Consider the following 12,598-nt stretch of genomic DNA (forward strand, 5'->3'; position numbering starts at 1 on the left):
CCTTTGTAGAAAAACCCAACCAAACAACAAAACACCACACCCACAACGATGAGAAGGAGAATCGACCCACCAGAGCGCTTTACACACAGGGAGGGGAGAACACAAACAAATCGTTTGGTTTTTGCGAGGAAAAAAAAAAAACTTCTTTATTTTTTGGTTTCTCGAGTATTATGGAGAACTTTTGGTTTCTCATGTATTATGGAGGTAAATAAGCATCAGTAAGCGACACTTTTCTTCATATAAGCCGCAGAATGAAATGTGTACGTCAAGAGAAACCATAACGGTAAGATGTATTCCTGGATTGTCCAGAGGCTCTGAAGTCCAAATGGATATTTTGACCTATGGCCTCTGATTTAAACATTTAGATTGGCACCAGATTAGCCAAGCTGCTACTAAAACAAAATAATTAGAGTACATCTGCTGAAGGGGCTCCAGACACGTCCTCTAGCCAGATGTTTTCACACAGAAACCCCAAACAGAAAAAAATTCACCCAAACAGCATTTCTTTTCCTAGAGACATCTGTGAGCAAATGATACTTCAGGCTAATGAAGTAATGAAATCCTGCAAGACTGCAAGTAGCACAAACAGCTCTCCACCAACAGTGGAATCAAACAGCATCACGATGCTGAATAAAGCACAGCCAGGTACCAGCACAGCCTTAGCATCTAACCTGGGCCGGAGCTGAAAGAATTCTCCTCTTCAACCCAAAGGGATTCCCCTTAGCAAGTAAACACCAGGAAGGATGCTAGCTTCCACGCCTCCAAATCTTTTTTCCCATTTTTTTTTTTTTTAGACATACACATTTTAATAACTAAAAGAAAGGGAACTAGAAACAAAACATTTATTTCATGACATAGAATCCCACAGCTGGTTTTGCTTATGACCTGTGCACAGTACTTCTCCTTTCCAGCCAGTTACCAGCATGACTGCTGTCATGGCGTTTACGAAACCGGCAGCATTTAGAGAAAAAGAGCCGGCGGAGCTGACAGTAGCTCTTTGTAAAGGCAACACAGCTCAGTATTCCCCTACTGAGTCTGAACAAGGCATTTTAGTCAAAGTAATATGTTCATAAGCGATCTTCTAAGAGTAGAAAAAGCAACATTTCTCAGGCAAAGCAATGACAAAACTGGATGCAAAGTAGTTGGTTGTTTTTTTTGTTTGTTTGTTTTGGGTTTTTTTGCATTCTTTAATTTGGGAACCAGTAATGGAAACAGCAAGAAGGAAGGTAGCATTTCAACAATCTGATGACTCAGAAATTGATATTTTTGCCCAGGAAGGAACAAAGGGGCGGCTTTCTGGATGCCAAGAGCAGCACTCGCACAACCTCACAAAGCCCTTTCTTTCAACACCGTTCAACAGGAGCCAGTATTTTAAATCTAAACTCCGAACTTCGCGTTTCAAGACATATGTTGCCATGCACGCACAGTTTGTTGTGCGATTTTTTGTAAAGTCGTCAAGATCAGACAGTGTAAGATACCTAATAAACCACAGCTGGCTGCAGCAATGGCACAGAAGGAACAAGCTTTAACCTGCGGGATCCTTGGACAAAGGCTTTGCAGCAGAGGCATCGCTGCCACCAGTCTTCCCCCGTTCCTACTGCCAGTTCTGGGCTCCTGCTCATTCCTCAACAGTTTTTTTGTTTGTTTGTTTGTTTGTTTTTGGTTTTTTGGGTTTTTTTCTTGAGAATTACTGTTATTGTCAAAGAGGCTGAGGGAACATAGCACAGAAATGTTATGGCAAGGACAACTGTGTACAAATATTCAGTACATGTACTAGACAATTTTTGACTTACCAGTTACACTTAATGAGTTCTTCACCATGCTCTGGTACACTACAGAGTATTTACAGAGTTAGTTTGGGTTGGTGTTTTTTTTTTTTTTTGTATATGACCAACAGAGAGTGCAGGAGATTAATTTGCAATTTTTTCCCCTATTTGCCTTGTTTTCTGTCTTCGAGCCTAGCATAGACAAGTTTTCAATGGCTGCAGCTAGTCAGAGACGCACTTAGCAGCGGGCAGCAGACGAAGAACAAGTTTACACTGTCAGCAGAGCTTCACCTCCCTTGTTTCCTGAACGCTGCCCCTGTTCACGAGTGGAAAGGATCAGGACAATCAAAACCCCCTCTGTCAGATGCATAAAAAGGAACATTTCACCCAAGCACAAAAGTACACGTTTCTCACAGCATAAAAGCATTCAATAATGCTAAAGGTGTTATGGTGGGGGAATCAAACCGAGCCTTTTTGTATTTTGAGAGAGAGGGAGTATTTGCGCTCATGCCTCGTTTGTCAGGGGCAGGCACCGAGATAGGAGATTTATCATGGGATAAATAGACTTTGTTGCCTACAGGACAATAAAGGGAAGCTTTTTGGAAGCAATTAGCCAGCACACAGAGGAAGGTCCATTTATTAGGTTTCCACGCAAAAAAAAAAACAAAACCCACAAACAAAAACCACCCCAACCCAACAAACCAAACATCTTTATTTCATTTCAGGAAACCCAGCTCAAGGGAATGTTTCATTTATATCTCTTAAAAGAACACCGGCAGCCTTGAGCAGCTGACAGCACAGTAATCTTCTCCCCCAACGTATTTGTGGTTTCCTTAATACTGATGCATTAGCCAGGGAGAGCGAAGCTATTCCGAAGGGCGGTCCCAGCCCACTCTCTTATCCGAGACACCTGATCCTCCCGCTGCACCCCATCTCCAGAAAGATGTCTTAGCATGAACTCCTCGCTACAGAATACGCTCTAACGAAAAACTCAGAGATACGAGTTACTTTGAGAAAGTGTATCCTGTTGACTCTCCATCTCTGAAGACGACCTGTTTAAAGAGGTTTTTTCGCCTGATTACGAATCGAGGGTGCTCCGTTGTTTCAAAGCTACCATCTCAGAGTACCAGATGAAAGCTTCAGATTACTTCCCTGGGAAGAGGTTGCCTGAGTATGCTCAAAATGTACTTGCAATTCTTTATTCCCTTTAAAATATACTAAGGTTTCAACCACAGCAAAAAAAAAAAAAAAAAAGAAAAAAGTGAAAGAAAAACTTCCAATTTACCAACTTATCCAGGCTCTCCACAACCAAAATCCTATGAGACCACAAGTTGGTGCTTTCATTGCTGTTCCCCAAAGCTGCATTTCAGGTTTACTACCTTACCGTTGTTCTCGCCCCCAGACAGCAATTATTTTGTTAAACAGTACCCCTACAGGCCTCATGGCAATGTTTTCACTAACTCTGTCCTGGAAATACATTTGTGAACGGACCGCCAAGGAAATATTCCCAACATTTGAAGCAGCTTCTGTATTCTTCTGTCCCTCACTCTTCTGTTTGTCCTGAGGGATGTGAGAACAACCATGAAAACATCCAAGGACTGGGTGTACTGGGCACGTGCAGACGGCACAAGCAGAACCCCCAAAGCGCACGGGACTCAGGGCAGGAAAGACAGTACTGAGATTTCAGTCGAAGTGGGTTATCACGGTCAAATGCAGTCATCTTGACCAGCACCTGTAATTTTGCCTTCCATTTTGTTATTGACTTTGGGTTCGTTTTGCCTTTTTTTTTTTTTTTTTTACATAAATTAAGTACATTATAACAAGCTGACAGGACTAAAAATTTTGTTGAAACTATGTCATAAGACACAAAACAGATGAGAAGGAATGCACAAGGCTAGAAGCATTCTGACATTTCTGAGAGCTTGTTTTTGAACTACGGACTGTAAGAGTTAATCAGCCCAAACAGGCTGAGGCTATTACCTTTCCATTAAACGCTGTGTAAGAACTCGCCCTGTAGGTTTTCAAAACAACAGCTCAAATTTCTCCCCCTCAGTTTTAGCCTTGGTGTTTCACATTTTCAAAGGGCCCGCAGCTTCGTCTGAAATCCACTCCTGCTCCATCACCTAACTCCCTCGAATTCTGGGCAAAGTCTGGAGGAACTGCATCGCGGGGTACCCGGCACCGCCGCAACCCGGGAGCTTCAGCCACAAGCGCGTTCCCACCGGTGGCAGGGGACGCGGAGCAGCAGTTAATCACGGCTGGGAAAGGGCTGGCCTCGCCGGGTGTCAGAAAGCACAAGGCAAATGGATGGGCTGGAAACGAACAACTTCGTACGCAGATTGATTTCACAGTTTGTTATCATAAAAGGTCATTTTCAATTAATAAGAGTGACCTAAATCTCTTCAATCTTTTAGCATTTCGAAGACAAAAATAAAAGGTGCCTGAAGAAATAAAAGAGCAAACATTAACACAAGCACGCGCACATCTAATTTGCTTTGCTGGGTTCTCCTGAGCCCCTTACAAGGGTCCCTGGAACAGCCGGCAGCGTGCCAGCCGGCAGGCGAGAAGCCGCACTCTCTCCCAAGGTGACTTTCACTGTTCCAGCACGATAGGTATTTGGCTTCCAGAGAGATTATAAAGTTGAAATGAAGCATTATCTGCTACATCTTTTGTGCACTGAATGTTATGTAGGGACTTTAGTAGAGTACTAAGAGAGTAACAGTTTGGGGAAAATTACTCAGAAATATCTCATTTTGAGAAGGCAGATGTTCTCTATTTAAAATATGTCAAATATTAAATTCCATTATGCCTTCTTCCTGCTTCACTGCTACAGGCATCTTCAAAGATGTGGGAAAAAGCACAGCAAAAACTGCCAGTGCTTCTGGATTAAGGTTGTTTACTTAATACACTATTGAAGAGAATAACCTCTACAAATTACAGTTTTGAAACAACAGGAAAAAAAAGAGGAACAGCAGCATACAGGAGCATTAGCATTCACTTTTACAGCTTTTGCTATGCTTCAGTTCAAGAGGAGGAAATTCAGGGGCATGACTCTGCCACAAGATAAAGATTCATATAATTTAGCAAAAATAAATGACAATTTTCTTTTGAAGAATCCAAAAATGCATACTAAACGGCATTAGGTTGACTAATCCCCACCTAAGCTACCCAGCAAAGAGAGCATACATTTGGGAAACATCTGTGGTCTCTTTGGCTCTTAAAAAACCCATGACCTGTGTTATTTACCCCGTCAGAGAAAGCATCTCGTGCTGCCACTTTCTTTGCAAGACAAATATGCTGAGGTTGTGTCTGGCACCGTCCAGTAGAGCCTTCTGGTTACACTGGTAACGAACACAGGTTCTCAACGCTGCCTCAAAGAAGTCCAGAGCAAGCGCAACAACATAGAGCATAACAACCTTTATTTGTACGTTGTGCTAACGACCTTGATTTAACTGATCAAAGTAAAAAAAAAAAAAAAAATTAAAGGTGAGCATAAACCTAACCCCCCTAATGGTTAATGAACAGAGTGGGACTACCTCAATTTCAAGCATTGCCCTTATTAAGTACCAGATTAGATCGTACTGAAAAACAGATGTGAGGATTCCCACCCTACGAAGCGTTGCTCCTGTCCAGGGATAGGTACGCGCACACTACCGCAAGGCCAGACTGATGTTTCTTGGGGAGGTTTGTTTTTTTGGGGTTGGGGTGTTTTTGGTTGGTTGGTTGGTTTTTTTGGGTCTGTCTCCCCCCCCTTTCCTTTTTTTCAAATCTAGGAGGGAACCAGCGGAGACACAGAACAGCAGTTTCTGGCCCCAAAGGCCCTGCAGCCGCATGCCCAGCAGGCACGTGTTGGCATCTCTCCCCCCAGAGCAACGCTTTCCTTCACTGTCCTCGTCTGCGCCGTAAGGTCAGAATTTTGCCACTGCACAGATACCAGAAAACTTAATTTTCTCTGTAAGTCTCTCACATGTAACAGTATGACCTATAAAAGCACTATGTTGATACCTATTAGAAGTGATAGTAAGTCAATGCCACTTAACTCCAGGACGCTTAACTGATGCTACTAAACCCCAGTGACAACAGTTTTCATTTTCACATTCCCTACCAAAACAAAAAGCAAGCTGAAGACCAACGTGATTAATAAAAAAATAAAACTCGACCTCAGATTCATATCTAAGAGCTACTAAATCTATGCCACGTTATCACAGCAAGGAAGAGTCAAAACAAAACCATTTCAGAGACAACAACCACCTCCACAAAGTCACAGCACCTCTTCCGACAGTTCGGGCTGAGCCAGCCCCATCTGTGTTTTGACATTTCAGAATCACTTTTCTCAACAACTGCTTTTTTTTAATTTTTTTTTTTTTCTTTGTAAGAATTGGTCTTTTTAGCAGTGAAATACTAGGGAACACCTCGGGATAGTTCGCAAGCTGAAGTCAACGGCGTTATTTGAAACAACGTAAATGCAGACCGAAAGAGCTATGCCAGTGCCCGGGAAGAGCTCCAACACAGGAGCGAGCCTTGCTCTGTGGAACGGAGCAGTAGCTCTGGCGTTCCTGTTCTTCCAATTTTATTTTCCCATATGCAGATACAATGCCTGTTTTGGAGCTGCCACTGTCCTTTTCTGTGGGAAGATGGAAAAATAGCAGGTACGCCACACAGAAGAGAAAGTCGCACCTTTTATGCTATGAGAAACACGCAGCTTTATCAGCGGTATGACTATTTCAGACAGTTTCCCTCCATGTGGTCCCGTTATCTAGGGACCGCTGCATGGCCTCTCCTCTATTTTTACAGTCCCAGCTATCATTTTATTCCCTCGCATAGCTGCACTTACAGTCTCCTAAAACTATGCGCTACTATTAGTGCGTACCAAAAGGTGTCCGTCACCACTGTAATTTTATCACTTCCTTCCTGTAAATAACAGTTGTTGTTGCTGCCACTAGGAAGAAAACAGCATTTCTTTCAAGTAAGTCACAGACTAAATACATTGGAGAGCTAATCAGAATGTGGGGGTTTTTGTTTGTCTGTTTTATTTTGAGACCTTCACCTCCTTCCCACAATTAGAAAATAGGCCAGTTATATTTATCTTCTAACTGCAACAAATACTAAACCAGGTACTCCGTTCATAGCAATGCGCGCAGGCCCACTGACCTCAGGAAATCAACGTTCATTTACTCCACCCTGAGGATCTGACGGCCTGAATGGGTATCTCAGAGGGCTGCAACTCTGCAACGCCAGTACAAAGAAACACCAATTTATACAGCCACCTCTGATCAAGTCCTTTTACACAGAAAGCGGCTGGACAGTCTCTTTTGGGTTTCCTTGACCGGTGCTGTTTAGAAGTTTTGAAAAAGGCAATCACCCTGAATCTTTCACATGACCAAAACCAAACAAAGATTTCAGCTCAACTTCCAAGACCCAAATACCAAGTGGTACCCGAAAGCATGCAAGCCCGCCATGAACGTACAGCACCTGCTCAGAGGTTACAAAATTATCTCACATGAGGGAACAAAAAGACATCAGGAGAATTAGAACATACGCAACACCTGTAATCCAGCTGAACCCGAGGTACAGGTTGTTTGAGAACACACCCAGCCTTCTCCATGCACCAGGAGTAAAATTCCATTCATAATATTGTTGCAAGATTTAAGTGCTGTGGTGTTATTTAAATAGTATGTTTCTTGTCCTAAAGCACAAATGCATAATTGCATATTGTTGTTCTAGACTGTAACTAATTTGAAGACATATTTCCAAGCCCATTTGCCTCAGCTGCAGAAGTAATTTGCTCCAAGCCCTACCAACTCATCTAATTCTCAAATCACCACGTGCGTTTGCAGGGCAATGCTGTGAACCGTTTCAGTAAAATAAACGGGATTCTAAAAAGAATAAACAGTCTGGGAAGGGGTTCCGGGGTTTTTGTTTGGCAAACCTGGATAATTTCTCCTGTTCAGTTCACAGCTCCGTGAACAGCTGTATTAGCACAGCCGACAGGGAGCAGACTAGACGTGGAGGTGAAACTGGAAAAGCCCCGAACTCAGCTTTGCTGGCAAACACAACATTCCAAATGACCGAGGATGACAACAGCGTGATTGCCATCACTCGTGCTACGCCCTGCTATTTTTATTTCATGATTAGGTGGCATTTTGCCATTTTCCTCATTGGTTAACAACCTCCCACCTTGGTTTCAGTTCTCCTTGTGGTTCCATCTTCAGAAGTGACAATAGACACGTGGGAAGTGGGAGTGCCTGGGTCTTCCTCCACAGTAACTGTCTCTTCCACCATTTCTTGAGGCTCTTGCATCATTGCTATTGATGTCTGGTTACTGGGGCTTTGCTCCTAGAGAAGCACATGGAAAAAAAAACAAAACAATTAACTTTTCACTTCTACCATCATGGTATAACTATTCTATTGATTTCAGCTTTCTCGACTGAGAAACATGTTTTACCCAACAACTTGTGAGCTGAGATTCAGAGAAAGAAGCATTTACTGTCTCAGAACAGCGTGCTGCAGCCACACTGGTGTGGCTGAGCTCAGCGCGGGGAACGGACATCACGCGAAGCATATATCAAGCACTTCGTATTCGCAGGCAACCTACTACAGACTACCAGACTACTACCTTCTATTTAAACCTGCTCTAAGCTTTCTCTCCAGTGCCCAGGGTAGGAGTGCAATTTTTGTCTGTAAAGACACCCATTCTGTCCCACCGCGAACAGGACCATTGGCTTTCAGAGCAGTTAGTCCTACACACCATTAGAAGTTCATTTCCATTTGGTAAAATACACTCAGTTGCAGACTACAGAAGGCTACAAAATCGTCAAGACCTACTGTTAGACTGACACCTTTCTCAAACTGCCCAAAACAATGATAATTTAAAAAAAATGGATCGCTAGAGATTAATAGTTGAATTATGTGAAGTGCTACCCCTTCTGACATCTTCCCCTCACCGAGTCCGTAAGATCTAACTGGCTATAAGCTTATTTAAGATTTATAACAGTTAGACAACATAAAGAAACACCAAACAGAAAGAAAGCAGATCAAAGGCCGGTTCTCGCAGGGATAGTGCCCAAAGAGATCGCTCCCGCCTCTCGCCAGCACTCGGGAATGAACTTTCCTTTTCCTCACGCAGTGGTGTCTCGGCACAGGGAGCAGGGAAGGTCCCCTCTGGGAGATGAATGTACTTGAGGAGTTGCACAGCAAGTGGCCAATAAGGAACCGGCTCACGCATTAGACACTGAGAAATAAGACTTTTCCCCAGCATTATGAATCCTCAACTACGTAAAATGACATGATGGACTTTCATTTCATTATATGCCCTGAAGGTATCGGCTACACAGGCCTCAAAAGCCAAAGCAGGGCTTCTATTTGCACATCTTCTCAGACAGGCGCACAAAGGACATCCTTTACTAACGAATATACACACACACAGACGCACTTTTTTATTTTTCATTAAAAAAAAAAAAAAGGAAAGGAATGACACAGGGCCCTAAACTACAAAGAGAACACTCTTTCCCCAAAATAAACACCGTGGGCAAATTCAGTACACCTATTCTCGTCACAGGAAAACAAAATGACTGGGATGAAAACTGTTGCCATGCAGGCGTTGAGTCAAATTACATCAAGGCTTAAATGTTCTCTACCTGTGAGAAGCTTCATCACCAGGGAACTACAGCATTTTATTGTGTAGCATTTTGTTCAGAAAAATTGCGTTTCATCCCAAGGATGAGCTCCGGATTGCCTCCTTTGCTGTGCCACGCTTGGTGCGAGAGCTGCAGGACAGTATCCTTCGGAGTGACTTCATGCTGCTGAGCAGGAGCAGGGTGCTGAGGTCTCATTAAGCTCCACAGGGAAAAGTGACGTTTAGTCCTTGTGTGATCTGTAATTTGCTTTGAAACAAGCCCAGATGCCCCTGTTCAGTCTCCTTTATTTACAGCTGTATTCTGGCACTGGAAGTTCAGTTAGGAAGCCGCTTTCATTTTCAGGGAAGCGCTAGTACTAACCAAGACCACGACAACGCGCCTCAAGGCAATCACCTCGGTCAAAACGCAACATGGACAGCCTTCAAAGGTAACGCAAGCCGGACCACCAGAGGTGACATAAGCAGACACCACTTCCATTTCTATTGAAACCACAGAATAACTCAGGCTACAGGATCAATCGATGAGAACAGGGGCTTCTGAAATCCTAAAGATCACTCCTTCCACTCTGCAGTACGTTGGCCAATGACTTACGATACACTGCATCCTTTATGGTTCAGGTGTCAGATTGTGTCTTCTGCCCACAGCTTCAGAAGGAAAACTATCTCCTGGGAAAAATACATTAATCCCTTCACATTTTTTTTTTTTGAAGATAGCACTTTCTAACTGCAACTCCCTTTTCCCCACCCCACAGTAAAGCCTCCCTCTAAACAGAAGATTTTACACAATATTGCAATACAGTAAAGACTCAGAACATCTATTCATCTTTGTGCAACCCCAGCCTTGCCAACAGCAAGGAAACTAGTTACATGCAGAGGTTTTTTTCCATTACAACTTGTCCCTGTAAACCTCCTCGTCATCTCCAAGGCACCGAATGCCAAAACTGCTTCAAGGCAGGACCTTCTCGCTCCTCTCACACACACACATCTCATCCGTCATCCTCATTTCTAGCTGCATCTTGAGGTGACCACATGAATTTATGTCCCTGTTCCCCTCCAGAATCTTCACAAGCAAACTCTGCTTTGTGATACTAAACCTGAGGAGATGGAAGGTGGAAAGAAATATTTTGCTCTTTGTGCTTTTGCACAACTTTTTCTTTATGAAAAAAATAAAGTCTCCCTTTGTATTCAGACTGCCTGTGGGCAAAGGAAACCTTTAAAGCTGGGCGCTTAAACACGAGCAAATTGCAAACTAGAGCATATTGACTTTAAATGAGCACTGTGCTAGTTTTTATCCTCTGGCTGCTTCTCAGATGAAGATTTAGGGAGATGAGGTACAGATCTGCATTCCTGCAAGAGAAATTGTTAGCAAGAGACTCTCCTAAGCATCGGAAAGAATAAAAGCTTGCAAAGTTCAGTGTAGCTAACCCAACACAGACAACTAACGAGACTGCATCTTCTTGCGTCTTCCTTCTTATTATGGGCGCTACTGAGGACAGCACGGGAGCAAAGAGGACAGCACATCATCCAGTTTACTCTTCCCTGAATTAGTTTAAGGAGGTGGTTCTTTGATCTCCAAAACCAGCACTTTCTCCACATTGCTAACTTCGGGAGTTGTCACGAGCTAACATTCACATACAAAAGATGTAAAGATTTTATCTGTTTTTACTTTCCATCATGAAGGATTTTAGGTCATCACAAATTGCAGAAACCGGGACACACTACCTCTCAACCACCTTCCTCTGTGCTCAGCTTCTGAGCCAGTTTTTAAGACGCTCTTTTGCTCTTTTTCAGCATCTCAGATTCCAAATATTTGGCAGGTAAGCCTAATTGTTCAAAGTTAAACACAAGTTGCCAGACAGGGCTGGAACACGACACCCCTAACGAATAACCCTACCAGTAGTTCCCTGCCTGCGCGCATCCTGGGGGGCATCAAGAAGAGAGTGGCCAGCAGGTGGAGGGAGGTCATCCTCCCCCTCTGCTCTGCCCTGGGGAGGCCACACCTGGAGCGCTGGGTCCAGTTCTGGGCTCCCCAGTTCCAGGAGGACAGGGAACTGCTGGAGAGGGTGCGGCAAAGGGCCACCAAGATGCTGAGGGGACTGGAACACCTCTCTTATGGAGAAAGGCTGAGGGATTTGGGTCTCTTCAGTCTGGAAAAAAAGATGACTGAGGGGGGACCTTATCAACACTTACAAATACTTAAAGGGTGGGTGTCAGGAGGATGGGGCCAGGCTCTTTTCAGCGGTGCCCGGGGACAGATCCTGTCCAGCCTGCTCTGGGTGACCCTGCTTTGGCAGCGGGTTGGACTGGATGACCTCCAGAGGTCCCTTCCAACCCTGACCATTCTGTGATACGCCCCCCCACAAATTGCTAAGCATTATCCATGAGGTCCCTTTCAAATAATAATCCTTGTCTCCTTCCAAGAACATTACAAAACACCACCAAATTATGAGAACAGACTCCAAGCGCATTATTGCACACTGTGTCAGTAATCATGGCTTTTCTCCCTGCTTTTTTTGGAACCAAATGAATCCTGTTGATCTGTGCTTGCATCTCCACCACGGTTTTAAAAAGCCAAGCTATTTAAAAAGCAAAACAACAATCAATTTATCCTCAGCCTGTAAAAGTTAAGTGCAGATGAAACAGCTAAAGACCTTGTAAAATAAGAAAGAATCATAAAATAACAGTAATTTTTGTTTTGTTAAAAACCAGAATGATTTACCATTTAGGGCACATATCTCCTAGGGCTTATTTTGCATTAGAATACTCCAGCTTCTACAATCATCACCATTTCAATTCCTAGAGTTATATTTCCATCAAAGCGGCTACATTATATCTTTTTTTAATAAAAGAATAACCTCCCCCAGGAGAATCAGACATCCTACTTTAAAACAGTAAACAAAGTTCTTTATTCTCTGTCTATGAAACAATTTAAAACAGTCTGGAAATAATATAAAATTGCAGGAGGAGACGATTACTTCCACCAAAACAGCCCCTTCTTCAAAACCACGGAAAACCACGTTCATCGACTCCCCGTTCTCCCAGAGATGCCCTTTGTTCAGCAGATTGCAGCGCAGGCTCTTCAGGCTACTGCTTACTCCAGGCTACCATCAGATACCAAAATTGAAGGTTTTCGCAAAGCACAAGGGCTGGATTCTCCACCAGTGGAAACGTCCTCAGTCGACCCCAGCACAGGCAA

The 12,598-nt window shown here is 43.5% G+C and overlaps 1 protein-coding gene across 16 annotated transcripts in view; it reads right to left on the reverse strand.

Moving 5' to 3' along the window:
- ARVCF (ARVCF delta catenin family member) overlaps positions 1 to 12,598 on the reverse strand; it is a 278,074-nt gene that overhangs the window by 89,384 nt on the left and 176,092 nt on the right. For all 16 annotated transcript variants that reach the window (XM_054219498.1, XM_054219497.1, XM_054219504.1 and 13 more), the window contains one exon: positions 7,944 to 8,102. In XM_054219498.1, coding sequence (XP_054075473.1) covers positions 7,944 to 8,102 — 159 coding nt within the window. The remainder of the gene's footprint in view (positions 1 to 7,943; positions 8,103 to 12,598) is intronic.

This window comes from Rissa tridactyla, chromosome 13 (genome assembly GCF_028500815.1).
Source record: "Rissa tridactyla isolate bRisTri1 chromosome 13, bRisTri1.patW.cur.20221130, whole genome shotgun sequence".
Lineage (NCBI taxonomy): Eukaryota > Metazoa > Chordata > Aves > Charadriiformes > Laridae > Rissa > Rissa tridactyla.